At 46.5% G+C, this 26,598-nt stretch overlaps 1 protein-coding gene across 1 annotated transcript in view; it reads right to left on the bottom strand.

Moving 5' to 3' along the window:
• Positions 1-98: 98 nt before the first annotated feature.
• LOC115207406 (neuron navigator 1) overlaps positions 99-26,598 on the bottom strand; it is a 122,679-nt gene continuing 96,179 nt past the window's right edge. Inside the window, exons 20-33 of the mRNA XM_029774470.1 lie at positions 25,712-25,830; positions 23,966-24,195; positions 22,736-22,898; positions 22,383-22,557; positions 21,848-21,945; positions 21,630-21,725; positions 17,509-17,677; positions 7,300-7,535; positions 6,847-7,001; positions 6,661-6,732; positions 6,260-6,456; positions 5,722-5,840; positions 5,294-5,503; positions 99-4,928 (exon numbers count right to left, since the gene is read on the bottom strand). Of these exons, the coding sequence (XP_029630330.1) occupies positions 4,839-4,928; positions 5,294-5,503; positions 5,722-5,840; positions 6,260-6,456; positions 6,661-6,732; positions 6,847-7,001; positions 7,300-7,535; positions 17,509-17,677; positions 21,630-21,725; positions 21,848-21,945; positions 22,383-22,557; positions 22,736-22,898; positions 23,966-24,195; positions 25,712-25,830 (2,129 nt within the window). The 3' untranslated portion in view covers positions 99-4,838. The remainder of the gene's footprint in view (positions 4,929-5,293; positions 5,504-5,721; positions 5,841-6,259; positions 6,457-6,660; positions 6,733-6,846; positions 7,002-7,299; positions 7,536-17,508; positions 17,678-21,629; positions 21,726-21,847; positions 21,946-22,382; positions 22,558-22,735; positions 22,899-23,965; positions 24,196-25,711; positions 25,831-26,598) is intronic.

The following is a 26,598-nucleotide window of genomic DNA, read 5'->3' on the forward strand; positions in this document are numbered from 1 at the left end:
ATAAACCACACTTATAAACACTGATAATCATTACGCATTTGTATGCATACTTTTTTATGAAGAGCAAGTAAAATATATTCACAATTATGAGACAAATCATATATATGACATTATTTTATTGACTCCGACGAACAGTGATAGGTGTATGGAAATGTTGTTTCAGAAGCATGCCTATATTCTACTAAATTCTGGAGTGTTAAAGTTATTCATCTTGTAGTAGGCCTATATGGAGTAATGTTTTTCCTGAATGATTGTTGTTGCTTACAGTATGCTGAAGTATTTACAAGGTTTACAATTATGACGTCATGTACAAAATAGATCAATGAGATTTACAAAGGATTCATTAGAAAAAGAAATCTCAAATATCAGCGTATTAAAAAGGAAAAGCTTAATCTATATAGTGAACCCCTAACGATGACGTAATGCTATTACATGTTCTGTTCACACACTCATGTACAACATTTAGAAATCCATCACAATTGCACGTCAATGACATTAGAGACCATTATTACCATTTTTATTTTGAGTCATTAACAAACTTTGCAAAATAATGATGACTATTCAGCAACCTGTATTGGCCAACATCAAGTGGAAATACTTAATTTAGAATAAATTCATATTCGTTAAGTTTTTACGAGGAACCTGATTATGTACAAAACATTGATTTATCTTCGATTTTTTGAAAATCTAGTTTTTATTTTGAACTATGAACTTTGTTCTTGGATAATAGTTAAATTGTGCCGAACTGCAATTAGGGCCTAATCCGTTATGACAACAAGCTGTAGAACCTCTAGAAGCTAGGCTTACACTGTCATATCCCTCTCAACCAACCTATGTTCAAATCCAGATCTTCTGTGTGCCACAAAGGTATAGCCCAGTGATCTAAAGCAGAGGTTCTACCACTTCCAATTCAGTCAAGTGGTGTCTTGTGGGACCAATGATTTCAAGACACATATTCTAACAACCTTCAGATAGTTATTCTACTCATAACACAAGGCATCCCTTCCATTTTTGAAGGTCACATACTCTCTCTCTCTCATAATGCAACACTTGCATCACAATTCACATTAAGGCATAGTCAAGCCTGTCTGGTAACATATCATTTGGGCCAACTTACTGCAAGAGTGGGGCAAGACTGGGGCAATGCAAATCAGAAGTAAACTGTGTCTGTTAGCTTTCAAAACAAATTGAAACCGTTTTTTTCTTTCTTCTGATTGCCAAAACCAGTAAAAGTTGCTGCATAGTCCTGATACACAAGATTGTTATCAAACACACAGCACAGCCACTACAGAGCAACAGCCACAACGACCAGTGAGTGAGATGAAGAACAAACAGAATGGCATGTGTTAACCTGCATACACAGGGTATACTATACTCTCATACTCTTCTGAATAGTAAAACAATGCAGTGCTTGTACAATGGCAAATTGGGAGCCTACATTATAGTTTTCTTTAAGTTAATGAGGCTAATTATTAAGATTATAGAAGGTCCAGACGGGTCTCATGGTGTCATTGTGAAATGGATAGGCCAAAGGGACATTTTCCCCACATATGATTCATCAGACTTCTTTCAATTTGTAAAAATGTGGCAGGTTGACATTTATTGGGAAGAGTCTTGTCTTTGTGCCAGAACTGAGAGATTTCTACTAGATGGGCCAGCAGCATAGTCAAAATTGGCTACATTATACAAATTAATGTACAAATAAAAAATACTTTTGGATTTAATTTATTAAGGTTAGGGTTAGGACATTAGGTTAGTAGTGTGGTTAATGTTAGAGGTTAGGTTTAACATTAATGACTTTGTGGCTGCGCTAGCTAGTAACCACTCTGCAGAGCTGCCACCAGAACAAGATTCATAACAAAAAAACGCAAACCTGCAAAAATGTGACCACACAGGGAAGCAAAAGCCATTTACTTCAAGTCATTCATAGTTTGATGTCATCAGATGGACTTTGGACTCATTAATAGTTTGATGTCATCAGATGGACTTTGGACTCATTAATAGTTTGATGTCATCAGATGGACTTTGGACTCATTAATAGTTTGATGTCATCAGATGGACTTTGGACTCATTAATAGTTTGATGTCATCAGATGGACTTTGGACTTAATAACAGTTTGATGTCATTAGATGGACTTTGGACTTAATAATAGTTTGATGTCATTAGATGGACTTTGGACTCATTAACAGTTTGATGTCATCAGATGGACTTTGGACTCATTAACAGTTTGATGTCATCAGATGGACTTTGGACTCATTAATAGTTTGATGTCATCAGATGGACTTTGGACTCATTAATAGTTTGATGTCATCAGATGGACTTTGGACTCATTAACAGTTTGATGTCATCAGATGGACTTTGGACTCATTAATAGTTTGATGTCATCAGATGGACTTTGGACTCATTAATAGTTTGATGTCATCAGATGGACTTTGGACTCATTAATAGTTTGATGTCATCAGATGGACTTTGGACTCATTAACAGTTTGATGTCATCAGATGGACTTTGGACTTAATAATAGTTTGATGTCATTGATTTGATTAACAGTTTGATGCAAAAGCAAAACAACAAAAAAGTACCATGTTTTAACGTAATCATGGTGGTTTAGTTCCACTTTGCTTAATAATGACCTTTAATAGTGTGTAACATTTCTTTCTGTTGTGATAACCATTGTACAAAGAAAGCAATTCAACATTCATTTCACAGTTTATATACAGGTGACTTATGATCAAGAGATTATACATCATTAGTGTGGAGAGACCAAAACAGAGACATTCTCCTACATTGTTTCAGCATCAGTCAGTATGGCCAGATGTATCTTTGAAAACACTAATGTAACCCACTCTACTTTACAATTTCATTTTTTTTAAATCTTGTTTTGGTACGTTTATCTTCCTATATGTATGACACTGAACTGGGAAATGTCCCTTGATCGTTGCTGATGAGCAAATAGATTTTTCATCCATTTTATGCTGTGTCTGAATGGTCATTAACTAAACCGAAGATGAGCAAAGCAATATTAGCAGTCAAAAAGTGGACAGCACCATTGGCAGCTACAATAGATGTTAGATTGTTAACCTGTGTCTGATTACAATTGTTTTTGGGGTGCAACAGATAACTCACCCGTTCACTCACCCATCTTGGTGTAGGCCTAAACACATGTTTCTGCAAGGAATGAGACAGTAGCTTTGTAAAAAGGCTACATTCAAAAGCACCTAAATGATCTGCAATGTTACATGGCCAACACATTGAGGAAAATATCTACATGTTCATTCTTTTAAGCACTTTTATGCTCTGACTCCTAACCAGACAGTCAATATGCAAGATTACAGTAAAATATTTGGTTCAGCATATAAGATATTTGCACCATGCAACTAGTGTAGATACAACTGAAATCAATATCTACATAAAGAATTGAGCACAGTAACTATATTGGATAATTGCGTTGAATATATTAGATGATACCTCACCATCTTAAAAATAGAAGTTGAGAAATATCTAAGCTATAAGCAAATAGCAGTTACTCAAGCATTATTCATACAAAATAACTTTCTTAGTAATACCTGATTTATATGAAAGTAGTACTGTCATGGCCTTATTTCTTCAAAACAGGTAGTTAGATTTGAAATATATGTTCAGTCAAATAAATATAATGTATGCTGCCTGCAACAAACCGATGAACTGGTACCACAGAAGCTGAGATTAGTATGTACTGATTATTTTCCCCGTTTTAGTAATGAGTATGACAGCGTTTGTAATTTTGCACAGATTTTCCCGTGAATGATAATGAAAGATATTAACCATAGGAAATAATCATGTGTCTGTGTTCTGCTCTGTTCAACCCTCTATTTTCTCACTTGACAAAGAAACCCTGATCATCACCATCTACCCTACCTGCAACATATTGTTATCGGTCAAATATAGTTAGATGACCTTTAAAATCACCCCGGAACCATGTGACCCCAGAACCATGTGAGGGAGGGACAAGTGAATGTCCTCGCACTACTCTGCTCTGAGGCGATGGTTATGAAAGCAAAGCACCACGATTGAATACTGCTGTCCATCTCAAGGTAACCATCAGGAATATATGTATTAAGGCATTCAGAATGTTAGAGCACATAGTCAAAACAGTTCACCTGGTTATGTATAAGAGTTGCATATGTCTAAGATTTGGCCTTCAAAGAGTGATAGATAGATATGTATTCAGGACCAGGACACTATACAACCTGACATGCCAACAACATGCCGTCATACTCTTCCCAATAAGCCGAAAACAGGTTTCAAACGGACTTGATTTTACAGGCACATTGCAGGCCATGTTGCTGTTGTTGAGCAAAAGTGGATAAGCAAGAATGTGCTTTTTTTGTCTTTTAAATGTGCTGTTGGAAGAATCACCTGCTTAGACCAATGAGAGATGAGGGTGAATTTCTAAAGAGTAATACTTATTATCTAGATAATTAGCACCTGTTTCTATTGAGGGCAGAAGTGATAGAGATACGTCTTCCGTAAAGAGAGAGAGACTTTATACTGTGAATATAACCTCTAGTTCAAGAAAAATCGACAGAAATAGAAAATCTAAACATCGCTATAATGTCTTTTGGAATGACTTGGCATGATTGAATAAAGTTTCAAAACAACATAAGAAAACAAAATGGCTTCTCAATCAATCAACCATATGGAGTATGACTGTTTTTTGCTAAGGTTCAAGATAAGTTTCAAAATTAGCAGAAAACTATATTGGAAAGTTTTTGTTCCTGAATATTATACACTGAAGCTCACATAGGAGAAAAGATGTAGGGCTATTTGAAGTGCTAGGTTTTGAGTCTACAGTTGATGTTCAAAGTGTAGGGAGGCTGGGGTCCATTGTTTCTCTGTCCGGAGATTCAATGTAGTTGGCTGCCTCTTGCAACTTCAACAACATCGCCATCTGAATCAAAAGACAGAGGAGAGAAGGGTCAGGAAAGATGAATAATTTCAACTTAACTCTATACTACGTTCAGTATGGTGACAAAGATACCTTCCAAGCACATACAGTAATAGAATTGCGACACAGACGAGGCCAGAGAAGGCCTTACAGCAGGGCTGGGAAACAAGCGCCTCACAGTGTGTTTCAGGGTTTTGTTCCAGCCCCGCTCGTGCTGTATTCACCAGACTCAACTAATCAACAAATAATGCTCCTCAAATTTGACCACTATTAGGTAAATCAGGTGTATCGTTGCTGGACTACAACCAAATCCTACACACACTGTGGTACCTCCATGACCACAGTTGCCCACCCCCAGAGTGTCTCACCAGAGGGTCCAGGGTGTCCATGGAGCTGGGTGGGGTCTCCTTATTAAGAGGCCTGGCTGAGGCCTCGCTGGGCTGGCCGGGGCCTCCAGTGGTCATGCTGGGGGGAGGCAGGTGGAACAGCTTGGCCTGGTCCTGTTGGGCTGAGGGCCAGGGCAGGGTGCCCCTCACCCACTCCACTGGGTCCTCCCACACTGCCTTCTGACCATGCACCTGTGGCACAAAGCCACAACACCGTCACACACTGACCCAACCACTGTCCTATCCACTTTTTTTCAGGACAAACTTGTAATTCATCTTGCCTGGTCCCAGATCTGGTTGTGCCGTTACGCTAAGTGTTTGAAGTGGCAATGACAATAGGAATGGGCAATACAGCACAGATCTGGGACCAGGCTATAATTGATCTACCAGGATAGTAAAACCTGTCTGACCTTAATGCCATCCTTGGCTCCTTCCTGCAGGTAGGGGATAATGGAGAGGTTCCACAGGTCAATGAACCAGGAGCGGAACTCCTCCACAGTCACAGGACAGGACAGGAAGAAGCACGGGCCTAGAGAGACGGAGAGAGAAGAGAGAGACAAAGAAAGAGAGAGAGAGACAGACAGAGAGAGAGAGACAGACAGAGAGAGAGAGAGACAGAGAGAGAGACAGACAGACAGAGAGAGATAGAGAGAGAGATAGACAGAGAGAGAGAGACAGAGAGAGAGATAGACAGACAGACAGAGAGAGAGGAAATAAAAGAGAGAATAAATCATATTAAAGATATCGTTCAATGACCACATCCAATCAAACACAGTCTGTGACCACAGACTACAGATCTCCAATATCTAACTAACTTCAGGTATCACTTGATTTGGATAATATGTAGATTTAGACATGTAGACCATCCATAGATGACTATTCAAATTAAGTGTGACCTACCTTTATATTCCTGTATTATTTCTCCCTTAAAACAGAATGTTTTCCTACCGATGAGGAAGTCAGAGGTGCTGTGTTTCTCCAGGAAGGTGTGCAGGTGGTACCACAGCTTGGGTACCCAGTCCAGCACCCTAAGGAGGTCCTCGTTGGCCAGGCTCCTCTCGTCCTCCGCCTCCATCAACTTCCTATGCAGGTAACGCACCAGGAAGCCATTGGCTGGCTCCACGTTATTGGAGAAGGTCACCATCCTGGGGGTCAGGGGAGGGTCAAAGGTCAGGTCATGCGGTACGTATCCTAAGGGACATTATTTAATGTACCTATATATTAGATGTCCAATATCCCAATATAAATATCTGTCAAAGCATATATTCATGGCAGGGATATAGCCTTCAGTGAGGTGTTTTAAGACTGGGTCAAAACAATAACAAAACATGATTTGTCTGTTAAATTACCTGAAGCTGAGGTGCAGGCCGTGGTTGGGGGTCATCTTCACTGGCTGGTTGGTAGTTCCAATGATGTAAGGACTGAAATAGACACAGAATCATCACAGATCAGCCTAGAAACATAAATAAATGTCGCTATAGATGTTTGATAAAAGGTTCCATTTCAGCTTCTGTTCTGTGTGTTAGTCCGTTCACCATTTGTGGTATTTGCAGGTGAGGGCCCCATTGACAAGCTCACTGATGGAAGTGGCATCATGTATATCATCCAGGATAACCACCAATGGGATTTCAGCTGTGCTGGTTTCCCGATCGATCTGATTGGCCAGGTTGGACAGGTAGAGTTGGAGATCCTGTTGAGAGGTACGGGAGCGAAAGAAGTCATGCTATGGTGTTAAATCACAAATCCAATGACAATTGACTGTTTTCTAATATTCCTGAGCTGTAAGGTGTACAGGCTTTTGTGCCAGCCCAGCAATAACACTTCTGATGATTAGTGATAGCATAAATGATTAGTTCATAATGAGCTGGGTCAGGTCAGTTACTAGTACTAGGCTGAAACAAAACCCTGCACATCCTATAGCTCCTCTCTAGAACTAGGAGTGAGGAACCTTGTTGCCGTGTGTATGACACACACTGTCCTGTCCCCACCTTGCATGACTGGCGGTGCATGTTGAAGGTGACCACGATGCCGTCGGTGAGGTCTCGGCCGCTGCGGTCAACCAGGTACTCAGCCAGGTGGGAAGTGAGGTAGGTCTTGCCGGTGCCACTAGGCCCAGACAGGATGAGGCGGCGGTGCTTCAGCAGCAGGCTGATGTAGTGCTGGCTCATGGGCTTGGGGATGAGCGTCTCAAACACCAGGCTGTCCACACACTTCTCCTTCAGACCTGCAGGATGCAGAGGTCAAAGTTCAAAAGTTTAACGTTGTAAAGATTTATTGTCTGTTTAGTTTAAACACATGGTATTAAATAGAACAAACATGGACATTGGCATCCTAGCAACATGACAAATAAAGTGTATGACAACACAGGTACAACGATTGGTTGGGTGTACAGCATTCCAAACAGCCCTCCATTCAGCTGCTCACAGAGACCTCACAGAGACATACCGTAATTCAAGAGAAACACCAAAACTATCAAGCCATTTCTCCTAACATTGAGAGAATACACTAAACCAGAGGTTGAATGTTTGTAGTTAAAACAAGAAGTCCATTCACGTGAATGAAAATGTTCTGCTCAAAGATTTAATTATTTAAGATGTCATGTCACCCTTCATAAACAACTAGGAGTGCAGAAATAATGTTCTGAAAATAACTCCCAGATCAGAAGCAAGTAGTCTGTGCTCCTCCTTCTCCTCCTCCCTCATGCCCTCCTCCTCCCGCCTGCCTTCTCCTCCTCCCTCCTGCCTTCTCCTCCTCCCTCATGACTTCTCCTCCTCCCTCCGGCCTTCTCCTCCTCCCTCATGACTTCTCGTCCTCCCTCCTGCCTTCTCCTCCTCCCTCATGACTTCTCCTCCTCCCTCCGGCCTTCTCCTCCTCCCTCATGACTTCTCCTCCTCCCTCCGGCCTTCTCCTCCTCCCGCATGACTTCTCCTCCTCCCTCATGACTTCTCTTCCTCCCTCATTCTTTCTACCCCTCCTCCATTCCTTCTCCCCCCTCCATTCCTTCTCCTCCTCCCTCATGCCTTCTCCCCCTCCTTAATACCTTCTCCTCCCTCATTCCTTTTCCCCCTCCTCCATCCTACAGTGTGACATACCACCCCACATGTATATGGTACTATGTGTGTGTGTGTGTGTGTGTGTGTGTGTGTGTGTGTGTGTGTGTGTGTCTGTGTGTGTGTGTGTGTACATGTGTCTGAGGCCTGGGCCAGCTGGTCGAAATGCTTGAGCTGCCTGACACACAAGCTGCAACAGGATATTTCTCTGAACCCCTCCTTCTATACCACCCGTCCCTACTGCATTCCTTCCTAGCCAGGAGGAACAGACTGCCTACCCCTGCACCTCTACATTGGTTTAAAATCACTAATGGGCTCTGATACATATAGATTATAGTGGAATGGATCTATGTACACCACTGTTCTAGGAAAATGTGCTCCAAGAAAACGAATCGGTCCAAGAAAATCTAATTGCCAAATGCCTGTCTGAGCTTATGTTTTCCTCTGGGTCTCCTGGGGGACAGGGGGAAGCCACACATTCTCTTATTTCAATAATAAGGTAATCTGGAACATAGCGATAAGGGAGAGGTAGGGAGAGCTAGACACCACAAATCAGTCTTAGTCTGGCCCAGGCTGAGCCCCCGACACTAAAGGGTACCAGGGGTCAGAGACAGGGGGAGATAGAGTTGAGGCGATAACGAGGCAGACAAAATGAATTATGACACTTCAGAGCGAAACATCCATCCCACTTGATATTTAACATGACATGTTAGTATTAAACATGACAAGCAGTCCAAATGTCTGGATAGTGTCAGCACCCTGGCCATAAATCATTCTGGATCTTAAGAAAACATCCCTTTCATCATTGTTCTGTGTGGAATGATGTGGATACTGTTTGGTTTCTGAAACAAAGGGCATGCTTTGAAAGTGGAATGGGAAACTTCCAAACATAACAGGAGATCTGAAGAGAGTGGACAGAAATTCCAGAGCGGAGTAAAGGAGGTGAATGTCCATTAGACCAGATAGACGGACTCAGAACTTAAAACATGTGTTGAAATTACCTGTGGGGTGAACATTAAGTCTGTTGACTGTTTGCTGACCCCAAATGGATCTAAGACAGGCTAGGCACAAGCTGCTATTTATTTGCTCAAAGAAAACACACACACAAAATAATGACTTCTACTGTGATAATCAGCTAATAGTACATAAACAAATACCCTCTCCCTCCGAGTGGTATTGTTCCTCACCAGAAACAAACTGCAGATTGCAGTTTACCTTTCTAAACAATTATTTTGATCGTCACATTAAATAGAAAGAGTGATAAAGGGCACCATTTTCTTACCTACCAATGCATAAATAATGTTTTGTTCCCAGAAATATAAACATTGAGTAAATCCATTTGAGGTCAATCACTTTTTGACAGCCTCCCTTTTGATACCCAAAAAACTTTCCATCACAGGAGGTGAGTGGCAGGTCGGTCGGTGGCACGTCGGTCGGTCGGTGGCAAGTCGGTCGGTGGCACGTCGATGGGTGGCACGTCGGTCAGTCGGTGGCACGTCGGTCGGTGGCACGACGGTCGGTGGCACGTCGGTCAGTCGGTGGCACGTCGGTTGGTGGCACGTCGGTCGGTGGCACATCGATGGATGGCACGTCGGTCGGTGGCACGTCGGTCGGTGGCACGTCGGTCGGTGGCACGTCGATGGGTGGCACGTCGGTCAGTCGGTGGCACGTCGGTCAGTCGGTGGCACGTCGGTCAGTCGGTGGCACGTCGGTTGGTGGCACGTCGGTCGGTGGCACATCGATGGATGGCACGTCGGTCGGTGGCACGTCGGTCGGTGGCACGTCGGTCGGTGGCACGTCGATGGGTGGCACGTCGGTCAGTCGGTGGCACGTCGGTCAGTCGGTGGCACGTCGGTCAGTCGGTGGCACGTCGGTCGGTGGCACGTCGATGGGTGGCAAGTCGGTCGGTGGCACGTCGGTCGGTGGCACGTCGATGGGTGGCACGTCGGTCGGTGGCACGTCGATGGGTGGCACGACGGTCGGTGGCACGTCGGTCAGTCGGTGGCATGTCAGTCGGTGGCACGACGGTCGGTGGTACGTCGATGGGTGGCACGACGGTCGGTGGCACGTCGGTCGGTGGCACGTCGGTCGGTGGCACGTCGATGGGTGGCACGTCGGTCGGTGGCACGTCGGTCGGTGGCACGTCGGTCGGTGGCACGTCGGTCGGTGGCACGTCGGTCAGTGGCACGTCGATGGGTGGCACAACGATCGGTGGCACGTCGGTCGGTGGCACGTCGGTCGGTGGCACGTCGATGGGTGGCACGTCGATGGGTGGCACGTCGATGGGTGGCACGACGGTCGGTGGCACGTCGGTCAGTCGGTGGCACGTCGGTCAGTCGGTGGCACGTCGGTCAGTCGGTGGCACGTCGGTCGGTGGCACGTCGATGGGTGGCACGTCGATGGGTGGCACGTCGATGGGTGGCACGTCGGTCGGTGGCACGTCGGTCGGTGGCACGACGTTTGGTGGCACGACGTTCGGGGGCACGTCGGTCAGTCAGTGGCACGTCGGTCAGTCGGTGGCACGTCGGTCGGTAGCACGTCGGTCGGTGGCACGACGGTCGGTGGCACGTCGATGGGTGGCACGACGGTCGGTGGCACGTCGGTCGGTGGCACGTCGGTCGGTGGCACGTCGATGGGTGGCACGTCGATGGGTGGCACGTCGGTCGGTGGCACGTCGGTCGGTGGCACGTCGGTCGGTGGCACGTCGATGGGTGGCACGACGGTCGGTGGCATGTCGATGGGTGGCACGTCGGTCGGTGGCACGTCGGTCGGTGGCACGTCGGTCGGTGGCACGTCGGTCGGTGGCACGTCGGTCGGTGGCACGTCGGTCGGTGGCACAACGATCGGTGGCACGTCGGTCGGTGGCACGTCGGTCGGTGGCACGTCGATGGGCGGCACGTCGATGGGTGGCACGACGGTCGGTGGCACGTCGGTGGGTGGCACGACGGTCGGTGGCACGTCGGTGGCACGACGGTCGGTGGCACGTCGGTCAGTCGGTGGCACGTCGGTCAGTCGGTGGCACGTCGGTCAGTCGGTGGCACGTCGGTCGGTGGCACGTCGATGGGTGGCACGTCAATGGGTGGCACGTCGGTCGGTGGCACGTCGGTCGGTGGCACGTCGGTCGGTGGCACGTCGGTCGGTGGCACGACGTTCGGGGGCACGTCGGTCAGTCAGTGGCACATCGGTCAGTCGGTGGCACGTCGGTCGGTAGCACGTCGGTCGGTGGCACAACGGTCGGTGGCACGTCGATGGGTGGCACGACGGTCGGTGGCACGTCGGTCGGTGGCACGTCGGTCGGTGGCACGTCGATGGGTGGCACGTCGATGGGTGGCACGTCGGTCGGTGGCACGTCGGTCGGTGGCACGACGGTCGGTGGCACGTCGATGGGTGGCACGACGGTCGGTGGCATGTCGATGGGTGGCATGTCGGTCGGTGGCACGTCGGTCGGTGGCACGTTGGTCGGTGGCACGTCGGTCGGTGGCACATTGGTTGGTGGCAGGTTGGGGAGAACGTGCTTGTATTATTGACTGGAGCGGAATAAGTGGAATGGTATCAAATACATGGTTTCCAGGTGTTTGATGCCATTCCATTTGCGCCGTTACGGAAATTATTATGAGCTGTTCTCCCTTCAGCAGCCTCCTGTGCTGTCCATACATGTTTGCCCAAGAAGCGGTCAGAAAGCCCTGGACCTGAATCCTGAATGCCAAAACTTTCAGGAGATAAAGGTGCTCAAAGTTGACCCATTTTGCGTACCCCACCATACCATGAGACATCATCAATGGAAAAGATGAATGGTTGAGTGTGATATCATTTAAATGAAACAGGGTTGTCAAACTACTTCAGAATTTCTTGAAAACATTTGTTTCACACATTTTACATCATCTAAGGTTTTTGTCTTGTGCCCATCATTGGTTGAGACACAACATGCGCTTGAATACAGGGTGGCTGTCATTTCAATCATAGAAATAGAATTCATAGAATGGACCTATCCCTTCAGACCACTGCATTTTAGCTGGTACACCATTGAAAGTTTTTCAAGTTCAGTCAAGGGGAGGGTTTAGTATTCATTTTTTATCTAGTCCAGCGGAGGGTCATGTCATTTGTAATTGATTAAATTTCAATATTTCTCAGGGTTTTAGAATTAGTTGCTTATCTGATTATCTGCTGGGTGTGCAATATCAAGTGTACCTACAGGCTATTTAGTGTGGTCTCAATCAAATGATCCATAGCCTATAGGCTATTTAGTGTGGTCTCAATCAAATGATCCATAGCCTATAGGCTATTTAGTGTGGTCTCAATCAAATGATCCATAGCCTATAGGCTATTTAGTGTGGTCTCAATCAAATGATCCATAGCCTATAGGCTATAGGCTACGAAGAGCATGCCTGGACAAGCACAGAGCAAAGTTATATTTCTAAGATAGCTGCTGCTATGGTGTAAATAAATCTAGGCTGCATTACACACTGCAATGGATACTCCAACGCTTAGCCCCGGCCTGCTCTGCTCTTGCTGATCTTCTTTTTTTGTGCTGCCTAACCAATGGCTGTGCTTTGTAGGGCTACAGTGGCAGGTCAGGAGGAGAGTCAAATAATTATTCTGAAAAAAATGTTTGATTACAAGACTAGCCTATAGCCTATGTTCTGTTCAGTTTGAAAAGGGGAGCGTGAAGATGAGGAGGACCGGAGGTCAACTTCACCACCTTGCTACTACTATCATTTAATAAATAAAAACAATATGTTTCTTGCCCATGATGTATATATCAGAGTTATTGACCTCACCATATATATAGCCATATTCGACTAACTTACAGTGCTGAAATTTGAGGCAGCAGCCGCGTCACAATCAATCAGAAACGGACAGCTCATGGTGCTGAAAGTAGGCAAATTCGAGTAGGCATAATTCATTTAAACCGTCTTCATTTTAATTAGACTTAACAAGAGGGCTTTGTGTTGGAGCCTATTCGTTCCTATTTAACAAATAAGAGGCAGGACTACCTGTTTGACAGATGAAATTAGGCTATAGGCTTCTATCTTAGTCAATTCCTCACCCACCATGAACTCTTTAAATAGCCTACTGTACCTCTGTGTCAGTGAAGGGATGTTATGTTCAAAATAGGACTTGAATTGAGGGGGTATGACTGGATATGCCATAGGTCTACCTTTTATAAATTAAATGGCAAAAAGCACAGGACTACCCATTGTTACCTTAAGATTTTGAAGAAAATAAAACAGATTTGATTATATAAAGTGATCTAAAACAGCGCTTTGGTCCGCAGTGATTCATGCTAGAAACAAGCTGTAAAATACCTGGGAAAGATGTGATGCCGATGCAGAAGTGGTATCATTGTTTTGTTTCTTAGACATTCAGAAAAAATTGACTTTGTTTGGGAAGTAATCTAACTCTGTCACTATCATTTGATTAAGCTATTGACTTTCTGTACAGTAGATGTTAAACCCAGACAGCATTTAGGGAAACACTTGTAATCTTCTCTCATTGGGTTAAGCCACAGAAGAAGAGCGGCCAGCAGTTAAAGCTTACATTTTTCACCGTCGGTAGGCCTACTCTGTCTGGAGTGGAAAGGTAGGCCTGACTTAAGTACCATGCTCAGATTCCTAATGACGTCTCTGTCACAAGCGTCATAGTGAACAGACCAAGGTGCAGCGTGTAGAGTGCTCATTCTTACTTTATTAAATGATGACACTTCAACAAAAACAACCAAACGACCGCCAACAGTTCCGTAAGGTACTCAGACTATACGGAAAACAACCACCCACAAAACCCAAAGGAAAACAGGCTGCCTAAGTATGGCTTCCAATCAGAGACAACAAAAGACACCTGCCTCCGATTGGAAACCATACTCGGCCAAACATGGAAAACGAAGCATAGAAAATTAAAACTAGAACAAATTCCCCTTGAACCAAAAAACCCCAAAACACACAAAACAACCCCCCTGCCACGCCATGACCATTCTACTATGGCAAATGACCCTTTTCACTGGTCAGGACGTGACAGAACCCCCCCCGAAGGTGCAGACCTCGACTGCACCCCAAACAAAACCCACAAAAACAACCCCAAACCTAAAGGGAGGGAAGGGAGGGTGGCCACTGTCTACGACGGTTCCTGTGCTATACCCCAAGCCTTTCCGCCAATCCTCCATCTACGGAGGGGGCTCAGGCTCCGGGCGTAGCCCCCGTTCTGCGCTGCCAACCACCGCTGAAGACCCCGGGCTGAGAGGCGTCGCTGGAGGCCCCGGGCTGAGAGGCGTTGCTGGAGGCCCCGGGCTGCGGGGCATCGCTGGAGGCCCCGGGCTGAGGGGCGTCGCTGGAGGCCCCGGGCTGAGGGGCGTCGCTGGAGGATCCGGGCTGAGGGGCGTCGCTGGAGGATCCGGGCTGAGGGGCGTCGCTGGAGGCCCCGGGCTGAGGGGCGTCGCTGGAGGATCCGGGCTGAGGGGCGTCGCTGGAGGATCCGGGCTGAGGGGCGTCGCTGGAGGCCCCGGGCTGAGGGGCGTCGCTGGAGGCCCCGGGCTGAGGGGCGTCGCTGGAGGATCCGGGCTGAGGGGCGTCGCTGGAGGATCCGGGCTGAGGGGCGTAGCTGGAGGCTCCGGGCTGAGGAGCGTAGCTGGAGGCTCTGGGCTGAGGGGCGTCGCCGTAGGTTCCGTGCCTTGGATCATCACTGGAGGCTTTGTGCCATCGATCATCCCTACAGGCTCCGGGCCATGGATATCACTGGAGGCTTCGTGCCATGGATCATCCCTACAGGCTCCGGGCCATGGATATCACTGGAGGCTTTGTGCCATGGATCATCACTGGAGGCTCCGGCCATGGATTATCACTGGAGGCTTCGTGCCATGGATCATCCCTACAGGCTCCGGGCCATGGATCAACACTGGAGGCTTCCTACGGGGAGCTGGAACTGGTCTCACCAGACTGGGGAGACGCACAGGAGACTGGGCCGTGGAGGCGCACCGGAGGTCTGGAGCTCAGGGCTGGCACACCCCGTCCTGGCTGGATGGTCACTGTAGCCCGGCACGAGCGGAACGCTGGCACAGGGCGAACTGGGCTGTGCTGGGGAATGAGGGCTGCCGTGAGTAGAGCAGGCGCAGGATAAACTGGGCCGAGGAGACACACTGGAGACCAGATGCGTTGAGCCGGCGCACTTCTTCCTGGCTGCCGGCCAACTCTCGCCTGGCAACGCTGCGGAGCCCGTACCAACCGCACCGGACTGTGCGTGGAGATGGGCGAGATAGTGAGCATCACACCGTAATGCATTTCTCACCCCTCTGCACGCCCGCTCCGCAGTGCCCTTTCCGCCAGTACCATTTCCCAGAATCTCGCGTCGAACTCAGCGCTTGACTCCTTTACTGGCTCCGGTTTGCTCCAAGGCTCTCTCCTGTACGCCCGGGAGGTTAGGTCAGGGCTCCCCTCTGACCTAGCCAAACTACCCGTCTGCCCCCCAAATTTGGGGCTGCCTCTCAGCCTCCTCTTGCCGTTCCAGCCGTTCCTCCCAGTAACGCCGTTCTGCCTTCGCTGCCTCTATCTCCTCCGGCGGGCGGCGATACTCTCCCGGCCTTGTCCACGGTCCTGCCCCATCTAGGATCTCTTCCCAGGTCCAAGACTCCACGTACCTCCTCCCACGCTGCTTGGTCTTCTTATGGTGGGTGGTTCCATCACAAGCGTCATAGTGAACAGACCAAGGTGCAGCGTGTAGAGTGCTCATTCTTACTTTATTAAATGATGACCCTTCAACGAAAACAACCAAACGACCGGCAACAGTTCCGTAAGGTACTCAGACTATACGGAAAACAACCACCCACAAAACCCAAAGGAAAACAGGCTGCCTAAGTATGGCTTCCAATCAGAGACAACGAAAGACACCTGCCTCTGATTGGAAACCATACTCGGCCAAACATGGAAAACTAAGCATAGAAAATGAAAACTAGAACAAATTCCCCTTGAAACAAAAAACAACCCCCCTGCCACGCCCTGACCATTCTACTATGGCAAATGACCCTTTTCACTGGTCAGGACGTGACAGTCTCAGATTTAAATATTTGGAAACAGGGACAGTTTAGTTGCAAACAAGACACACTGATTTGGCATTGGAGAGATATGATAAGATGAACACAGGCCTATCTCTCTGTCCATTCTTAGCCTGTAATTTCAGTAATTTGTGTGGTATTAAAAAATATTCTGCTATTATGTAAAATGACGTAGAATTGTATGAAATGTTTAAAGGCTATTTTTTCTCTGACTTCCAAATACGATGCTAATTTCATCCAATGCTTTTACTATAAAGGAGATCTTTCCACCCCTACTCTTGCTCACGGTTGTCTGTGAACCCACAACCTTCTGGCCCGCAGCCATGTGCGCTATCAAAATTCCTGCATTGCTATGTAATGCTTACAGGACGAAGAACAGTTTCTAAAACTGCATATCTCAGGCTCTGGTCTGTCCAAGAGGTGAGGGTAAGGATTTTCTCTGCTATCCACTTTATCTTTAAATTATTATTTTGGGTATAGGGGAGGGTCACTTGTTTTTTTTTTACGAGTTCAGGGAAGGTTTAGGTAAAATATATTTTGATGAAGGGAGGTACAATTTTCTCCATGTAACCCTTATCATAAATAATTACAACCACAAAGATGGCTGCCAGCTCACCCAGCGTCGAATGTTAACTTTAATGGTAATTTCGATTCTATTATCTATATTACTATGATTTCAATAGGTTTCCTATGGAGGATTGACAGTGCAATTTAAAACAACAGATATTCCCATTCAAGTCAATATTGTCTGTGGACCTCCAACCATCTTTGTAGTACCATTTGAAAGTAGAAATGTATATTTTATTACATATATCAGTCAAAACATGACACACACCCTGTATTCAAGAACATGTTGTGTCTCAACCGATGTCGGGCACAACACCAAAACCTCAGATGATATAAAACTGACACATTTTATAAAAATGTATTATAAAATAGTTTGACAACCCTGATTGTAAGCTTTTAAACTATATCAATCTCAACCGTTGGATGTCTCATGGTATGGTTGGGTATGCAAAATAAGTCAACTTTGAGCACTTCTATTATGGTGATTGAATTAAAATGGATTAGGCCATTATTGATAATTGTACCATTATAATCCTGGTTACCTTTGAGTGTAACAGTGACGGCGCTGGGCCCCTTGGATACACAGTGTGAGGGTTGGCTCTCTGGCAACTCTCCTCCCAGCACCCTCCTGATGTGGTTCATACTGTAGCTGTAGATAGAGTCTGTAGACAGGCCCAGGCTGGAGGTGGGGTCCACCTTGGCTATGTACACCTAGGGGGAGGAGAGAAGGAGAGAGGAGAAAGAGGAGAGAGTGAGAGCGAAGGGAGGCGGAGGGGAACATTAGTGGTGGAGGGGAACATTAGTGGCGGAGGGGAACATTAGTGGTGGAGGGGAACATTAGTGGTGGAGGGGAACATTAGTGGTGGAGGGGAACATTAGTGGCGGAGGGGAACATTAGTGGAGGAGGGGAACATTAGTGGAGGAGGGGAACATTAGTGGTGGAGGAGAACATTAGTGGTGGAGGAGAACATTAGTGGTGGAGGAGAACATTAGTGGTGGAGGGGAACATTAGTGGTGGAGGGGAACATTAGTGGCGGAGGGGAACATTAGTGGAGGAGGGGAACATTAGTGGTGGAGGAGAACATTAGTGGTGGAGGAGAACATTAGTGGTGGAGGGGAACATTAGTGGTGGAGGGGAACATTAGTGGAGGAGGGGAACATTAGTGGCGGAGGGGAACATTAGAAGGGGGAGGGGAACATTAGTGGGGGAGGGGAACATTAGTGGTGGAGGGGAACATTAGTGGTGGAGGAGAACATTAGTGGTGGAGGGGAACATTAGTGGTGGAGGGGAACATTAGTGGTGGAGGGGAACATTAGAAGGGGGAGGGGAACATTAGTGGGGGAGGGGAACATTAGTGGTGGAGGGGAACATTAGTGGGGGAGGGGAACATTAGTGGCGGAGGGGAACATTAGTGGTGGAGGGGAACATTAGTGGTGGAGGGGAACATTAGAAGGGGGAGGGGAACATTAGTGGGGGAGGGGAACATTAGTGGTGGAGGGGAACATTAGAAGGGGGAGGGGAACATTAGTGGTGGAGGGGAACATTAGTGGAGGAGGGGAACATTAGTGGTGGAGGAGAACATTAGTGGCGGAGGGGAACATTAGTGGCGGAGGGGAACATTAGTGGGGGAGGGGAACATTAGTGGGGGAGGGGAACATTAGTGGCGGAGGGGAACATTAGTGGTGGAGGAGAACATTAGTGGGGGAGGAGAACATTAGTGGGGGAGGGGAACATTAGAAGGGGGAGGGGAACATTAGTGGGGGAGGGGAACATTAGTGGGGGAGGGGAACATTAGTGGCGGAGGGGAACATTAGTGGTGGAGGGGAACATTAGTGGTGGAGGAGAACATTAGTGGTGGAGGAGAACATTAGTGGTGGAGGGGAACATTAGTGGAGGAGGGGAACATTAGTGGCGGAGGGGAACATTAGTGGCGGAGGGGAACATTAGTGGCGGAGGGGAACATTAGAAGGGGGAGGGGAACATTAGTGGGGGAGGGGAACATTAGTGGTGGAGGGGAACATTAGTGGTGGAGGAGAACATTAGTGGTGGAGGGGAACATTAGTGGTGGAGGGGAACATTAGTGGTGGAGGGGAACATTAGAAGGGGGAGGGGAACATTAGTGGTGGAGGGGAACATTAGTGGTGGAGGGGAACATTAGTGGTGGAGGAGAACATTAGTGGTGGAGGGGAACATTAGTGGTGGAGGGGAACATTAGAAGGGGGAGGGGAACATTAGTGGGGGAGGGGAACATTAGTGGTGGAGGGGAACATTAGTGGTGGAGGAGAACATTAGTGGTGGAGGGGAACATTAGTGGTGGAGGGGAACATTAGTGGTGGAGGAGAACATTAGTGGTGGAGGAGAACATTAGTGGTGGAGGAGAACATTAGTGGTGGAGGGGAACATTAGTGGTGGAGGGGAACATTAGTGGTGGAGGGGAACATTAGAAGGGGGAGGGGAACATTAGTGGGGGAGGGGAACATTAGTGGTGGAGGGGAACATTAGTGGTGGAGGAGAACATTAGTGGTGGAGGGGAACATTAGTGGTGGAGGGGAACATTAGTGGTGGAGGGGAACATTAGAAGGGGGAGGGGAACATTAGTGGGGGAGGGGAACATTAGTGGTGGAGGGGAACATTAGTGGGGGAGGGGAACATTAGTGGCGGAGGGGAACATTAGTGGTGGAGGGGAACATTAGTGGTGGAGGGGAACATTAGAAGGGGGAGGGGAACATTAGTGGGGGAGGGGAACATTAGTGGTGGAGGGGAACATTAGAAGGGGGAGGGGAACATTAGTGGTGGAGGGGAACATTAGTGGAGGAGGGGAACATTAGTGGTGGAGGAGAACATTAGTGGCGGAGGGGAACATTAGTGGCGGAGGGGAACATTAGTGGGGGAGGGGAACATTAGTGGGGGAGGGGAACATTAGTGGCGGAGGGGAACATTAGTGGTGGAGGAGAACATTAGTGGGGGAGGAGAACATTAGTGGGGGAGGGGAACATTAGAAGGGGGGAGGGGAACATTAGTGGGGGAGGGGAACATTAGTGGGGGAGGGGAACATTAGTGGCGGAGGGGAACATTAGTGGTGGAGGGGAACATTAGTGGTGGAGGAGAACATTAGTGGTGGAGGAGAACATTAGTGGTGGAGGGGAACATTAGTGGAGGAGGGGAACATTAGTGGTGGAGGGGAACATTAGTGGGGGAGGGGAACATTAGTGGTGGAGGGGAACATTAGTGGTGGAGGGGAACATTAGTGGTGGAGGGGAACATTAGTGGGGGAGGGGAACATTAGTGGTGGAGGGGAACATTAGTGGTGGAGGAGAACATTAGTGGGGGAGGAGAACATTAGTGGGGGAGGGGAACATTAGAAGGGGGAGGGGAACATTAGTGGCGGAGGGGAACATTAGTGGTGGAGGGGAACATTAGTGGGGGAGGGGAACATTAGTGGGGGAGGGGAACATTAGTGGGGGAGGGGAACATTAGAAGGGGGAGGGGAACATTAGTGGTGGAGGAGAACATTAGTGGGGGAGGAGAACATTAGTGGGGGAGGAGAACATTAGTGGTGGAGGGGAACATTAGTGGTGGAGGAGAACATTAGTGGGGGAGGAGAACATTAGTGGTGGAGGAGAACATTAGTGGGGGAGGGGAACATTAGAAGGGGGAGGGGAACATTAGTGGGGGAGGGGAACATTAGAAGGGGGAGGGGAACATTAGTGGTGGAGGAGAACATTAGTGTGGGAGGAGAACATTAGTGGGGGAGGAGAACATTAGTGGGGGAGGGGAACATTAGTGGTGGAGGAGAACATTAGTGGGGGAGGGGAACATTAGTGGGGGAGGGGAACATTAGTGGTGGAGGAGAACATTAGTGGGGGAGGAGAACATTAGTGGGGGAGGGGAACATTAGAAGGGGGAGGGGAACATTAGTGGCGGAGGGGAACATTAGTGGTGGAGGGGAACATTAGTGGGGGAGGGGAACATTAGTGGGGGAGGGGAACATTAGTGGGGGAGGGGAACATTAGAAGGGGGAGGGGAACATTAGTGGTGGAGGAGAACATTAGTGGGGGAGGAGAACATTAGTGGGGGAGGAGAACATTAGTGGGGGAGGGGAACATTAGTGGTGGAGGAGAACATTAGTGGGGGAGGAGAACATTAGTGGTGGAGGAGAACATTAGTGGGGGAGGAGAACATTAGTGGTGGAGGAGAACATTAGTGGGGGAGGGGACATTAGTGGGGGAGGGGAACATTAGTGGTGGAGGAGAACATTAGTGGGGGAGGGAAACATTAGTGGGGGAGGGGAACATTAGTGGGGGAGGGGAACATTAGTGGGGGAGGGGAACATTAGTGGGGGAGGGGAACATTAGAGGGGGAGGGGAACATTAGAAGCGGAGAGGAAAGCAGACTGAGAACTTACAGATACAGTATAAGATGTGAAGGTAAAGTACAGACCCTTGCCAAAACCATGTCCACATGGAGAAGAAAAGTGCTCCCATATTTATGTGTTTACAGTTTGTTGACATTATGATCCTACACAGAACCCCACACCCTACCTTTGTATTGCCGTTGAAGGTTAAACATTTAGCATTTTTAGGGTACATTTACAGCAACAATGTATCAACTTGTGATACATTGTTGGGGTTTTTCTCAGTCGAGGTGCATGTTGAGACTCACCTTAAAAGCCTGGCCAACAGCCGAATCCAACATAGGCCAGTCCATTCTGCCGTTAACCCTCACAGTACCGATGAAGAAGTCCTGCTGTTTCACCTCCTGTTGAACAAGGACCAGCAGTACTGGATAGGTTAAAAGGTTAACCATCCCTCTTATTATAGAGGTCTACTGAACTGAATAAGTCTGGCACATTCATCATGAATTGTAATAAAAAGGCTCACATCTTTGAAGATGCGCAGGTTGGCCACACGAACCACCACTCTGACACGTGGGTCGTCCCTGTGAGAGGGGAGACTGACGGCTTCTGTCTGGAACAGGTCTGTTCAGAGAGAGGGAGGCAGAGAGATAAAGAGAGAAATGGAGAGAGAGAGAAAGATGGGAAATAGAGAGAGAGAGAGAGAGAGGAATAATCTAATGAGTGTCCTACATGCTTGCCATGACTACTTTAACATATCAAACACATACACGTGGGTACACATTGTCCTTGTGTTAATTGTTACAGTTAAAATGAGGTGAAGTGAGATCACTACTGGATGTGAATAGACTCCTGGTTGGTTGTTGGGTTGTTTTGTAATGACTGTTAGAAGGTTTCATATATATGCTTTAAGGAGGGTTATTTCGCTGACATGTTTTATGATAATTATCTCTAGTTTCAGATTTTAAATTAAAGCTAATTCATGGAAGTCATTCAGTCTTAAACTTGTTCAGTGATGACTGTGTTCCTCTAGTTACTGTGTTACTGATGCCAGCCCTCACCAGGGGAGCTGCCCTCTCCCAGACTCATGCTTAAGGTCTTGGTCAGAGATATGGCAACAGATTGACGTGGCGAGGCGGTGCCCAGTGACGCCAGGCTGGAGGACTGGGAGGTGGAGGTGGAGGGACCGCCTGTCTTCAACTGGTCATTCTCCGCCTTCAGGTTCTCCACTGTCATCTGCAGGCAGGGACACAGTGTAGGATTAAAGGGGGATACTAACACAGCTAGCTACTTAGTGAGGAGAGTCCTGTCTGGCCCTAATGGGGTCAGGTTCAGGGGTGAAACCATATCTACGTTACAGTAGACATCATTAGGTAACACAAAAACACACATACACACAGGCAGACACACACACCTGCATGTTGTTCATGGCCTCCTGCAGTTGCTCCAGCTGGTGGGCGGAGCTAAGGGCTTCCAGGCGGATGTCCGTCAGCTTCCTCTCCTTCTCCCAGAGGGCCGAGCGCAGCGTAGACACAACCTTCTCATCCTCCGGGGGATCCTCGTCTCCTTCACACAGCCTGAGGGAGACAAAACACACGATGCAAACACTGAACAGAGGCATCATGTCCATTGAAACTGATGTGGCACATATCTAATCTAACATATCTAACATAAATAAAATAGAGCTAGATATTGATAGATTAAATTAGAGTTAGATACTAATACATGATATAGAGATAGATACTGATACATGAAATAGAGATAGATACTGATAAATTAAATAGAGATAGATACTGATACATGATATAGAGATAGATACTGATACATGAAATAGAGATAGATACTAATACATGTAATAGAGATGGATACTGATACATGAAATAGAGATAGATACTAATACATGTAATAGAGATGGATACTGATACATGATATAGAGATAGATACTGATACATGATATAGAGATAGATACTGATAAATTAAATAGAGATAGATACTGATAAATTAAATAGAGATAGATACTGATACATGAAATAGAGATAGATACTGATACATGATATAGAGATATATACTGATAAATTAAATAGAGATAGATACTGATACATGAAATAGAGATAGATACTGATACATGATATAGAGATAGATACTGATAAATTAAATAGAGATAGATACTCATACATGAAATAGAGATAGATACTGATACATGATATTGAGATAGATACTGATACATGATATAAAGATAGATACTGATAAATGAAATAGAGATAGATACTGATACATGATATAGTGATAGATACTGATACATGATATAGAGATAGATACTGATACATTAAATAGAGATAGATACTGATAAATTAAATAGAGATAGACACTGATACATGATATAGAGATAGATACTGATACATGATATAGAGATAGATACTGATACATGATATAAAGATAGATACTGATAAATGAAATAGAGATAGATACTGATACATTAAATAGAGATAGATAATAACACATTAAAATAGAGATAGATACTGATACATTAAATTCATACATACCATTTGGTGCCCCTCAATGTTTCAAATATGTATTTTATGGAATCGAAACATGGTTCAGACTAGAGGGGCACCAAGGGGGATCAGGATGTGTAAGGCCTTACCCAGAGGAGGATGCAGAGACAGAGGACCTCATCACGGAGGAAGGGTTGTCCCCGTCCCCGTCCCCATCCTTGTCCCCATCCTTGTCCCCGTCCCTGTCCCCGTGGTGGATGGTGATCTTAGGAGAGGAGGGTGCAGAGGAATCTGGAGTGGCGATCTCCTCGATGTCAGCGTACGAAGCAGAGAGCTTTGAACCCTTCTTACTGAACGCCTTGTTGAAGGAACTCCTCAGCTGTACAACAGGAGTACATAGATAACAGAGAGAAAGAGTGAGGATCCCCTTCTGGAACAGAATTAAAGTTATAAGACTGATAGAGTACTCAGAAAGAACCACAGTGAACAATTCCTCAGTCTGACCCCTGTAACCATCCCGTACTCGTTGATGTGTCTCAAATGGCACCCTATTCCCTGCATAGTGCACTATATAGGGTTAATGACTAATGTGATGTAGATGTTGAGCGGCTTCACTGCAAGTAGATTGTATGTTTTAATATTCTATAAAAAATTAAAATAAATACTAAAATCACAGCAGTAACTAATGCCTCTGATTATCTAGACTTGAATATAACCAGTAGGAAAATAATATTGTCCTCAAAATCCCCAAATCTCGCCACCCCTATACTGGTGTTGTTCCTGCTGAGGTGAAGCGGGACAATGTGAGAACCCAAGGCTAATCTGGCAGAGTGAAACAACAATAGTCACGGGCTGCAGTACACACAACATGGAAATAACCTAACAGCTTAGTCTGTAGGGAAACTGTAGAAATTAGCACCCGGTAATGAGACAGAGATGTTCATTAGACTTTGTAAGTATTGTCCAAAGAGAGGCAAGGAATAGAGAAGAGCACTGTCCAATGAGGGGGAAGGAATAGAGAAGAGCACTGTCCAATGGTGGGAAGAGCAGCTGGAAATTGCATTGATGAGCCTTGAGTGCTGCACAGACTGTACAGATTTGAGTTGCTGTAAGAATAATGATTTTATTTATTGTCGAATACTAAAGCTCACTTATTTTTTACTTTACAGACAGTACAGAAATGTGGAGAATTCCTCATATAGGGTTTTACTGTCAACAAACCCAAAATAAACACAAAAGCCTTGCTCCTCATTTAATGATATTCAAGGACGACCACCCAACAAAACAACACAATGGTTGGGTTGACAATAAATCAATCACGAAAAGCTTATATTGTCATCTGACAGAAAACATATCCCCTTCATTCACTAACACTGGCTTTGCATGAAATCAGAAATCTCTATATCACTTCTCTGACACTGAACCAAACAGAATTCAACTACAGGTTTTGAGAAAATCTGAATTCAATTGGTTAACAATTTATTTACTTGTGATTTATGAATAATTATTCTGCCATATATTGAACGTAAATGGTATGCTTATGTAATGTACAGTTAGTGAATGAAGTGGACATAGCTAGGTTTAATATGAGATTAGAAATTAGACATATTCCAAATATCTTAACAAGTATGACTCATCAGCGTACGGAGGGAGGGAGGACTTGCAGCTCTCACAACATGTACTACGACCTGAATAAAATACATAGAGAGAGAGAAAGAGAGACAGAGACACAGAGAGACAGAGAAACTCCAGACCATTTCTGGTACTCAGACTGAATTCGGCAAGACAGTACCACCGCCCTGGCCCCAGTGAGTGGGTCATAGAACCAGGATCTCAATTAGAATCCTAATTCTAATGATATATTCTATTTACAGCAAGCGGTTCTGTGCTCTCACCCAGCTCTTCTTCTTCTTCTTGGCCTCCTGCTCCTTCAGACTGCCCACGCTGGAGTGGCTGGTGATGCTGTTCAGGCTGGAGATGCTCTCGGACGAATTCTGCCTCTTCATCTGAAGCTCTGAAGAAACAAGAGGAGCTAGTGAGAAGAACTGTTCTGGACAGAGGAGAGGGGATTGTGAGAAGAACTGTTCTGGAGAGAGGAGAGGAGCTAGTGAGAAGAACTGTTCTGGAGAGAGGAGAGGAGCTAGTGAGAAGAACTGTTCTGGAGAGAGGAGAGGAGCAAGTGAAAATAAGTGTTCTGGACAGAGGAGAGGAGATTGTGAGAAGAACTGTTCTGGAGATAGGAGAGGAGCTAGTGAGAAGTTCTGGAGAGAGGAGAGGAGCTAGTGAGAATAACTGTTCTGGAGAGAGGAGAGGAGCTAGAGAGAATAACTGTTCTGGAGACAGGAGATGAGCTATTGAGAAGAACTGTTCTGGAGAGAGGAGAGGAGCTAGTGAGAAGAACTGTTCTGGAGCGAGGAGAGGAGCTAGAGAGAAGAACTGTTCTGGAGCGAGGAGAGGAGCTAGAGAGAAGAACTGTTCTGGAGAGAGGAGAGGAGCTAGAGAGAATAACTCTTGTGGAGAGAGGAGCTAGTGAGAAGTTCTGGAGAGAGGAGAGGAGCTAGTGAGAAGAACTGTTCTGGAGAGAGAATAACTGTTCTGGAGAGAGGAGAGGAGCTAGTGAGAAGAACTGTTCAGTAGAGAAGCTAGTGAGAACTGTTCTGGAGAGAGGATAGGAGCTAGAGAGAATAACTGTTGTGGAGAGAGGAGCTAGTGAGGAGGGTGAATAAGGGTTGGGTCTCCAGATTTTCACATCTTCATACCATCCTTTTCTCTTCCCGGGATT

This window comes from Salmo trutta, chromosome 14 (genome assembly GCF_901001165.1).
Source record: "Salmo trutta chromosome 14, fSalTru1.1, whole genome shotgun sequence".
Lineage (NCBI taxonomy): Eukaryota > Metazoa > Chordata > Actinopteri > Salmoniformes > Salmonidae > Salmo > Salmo trutta.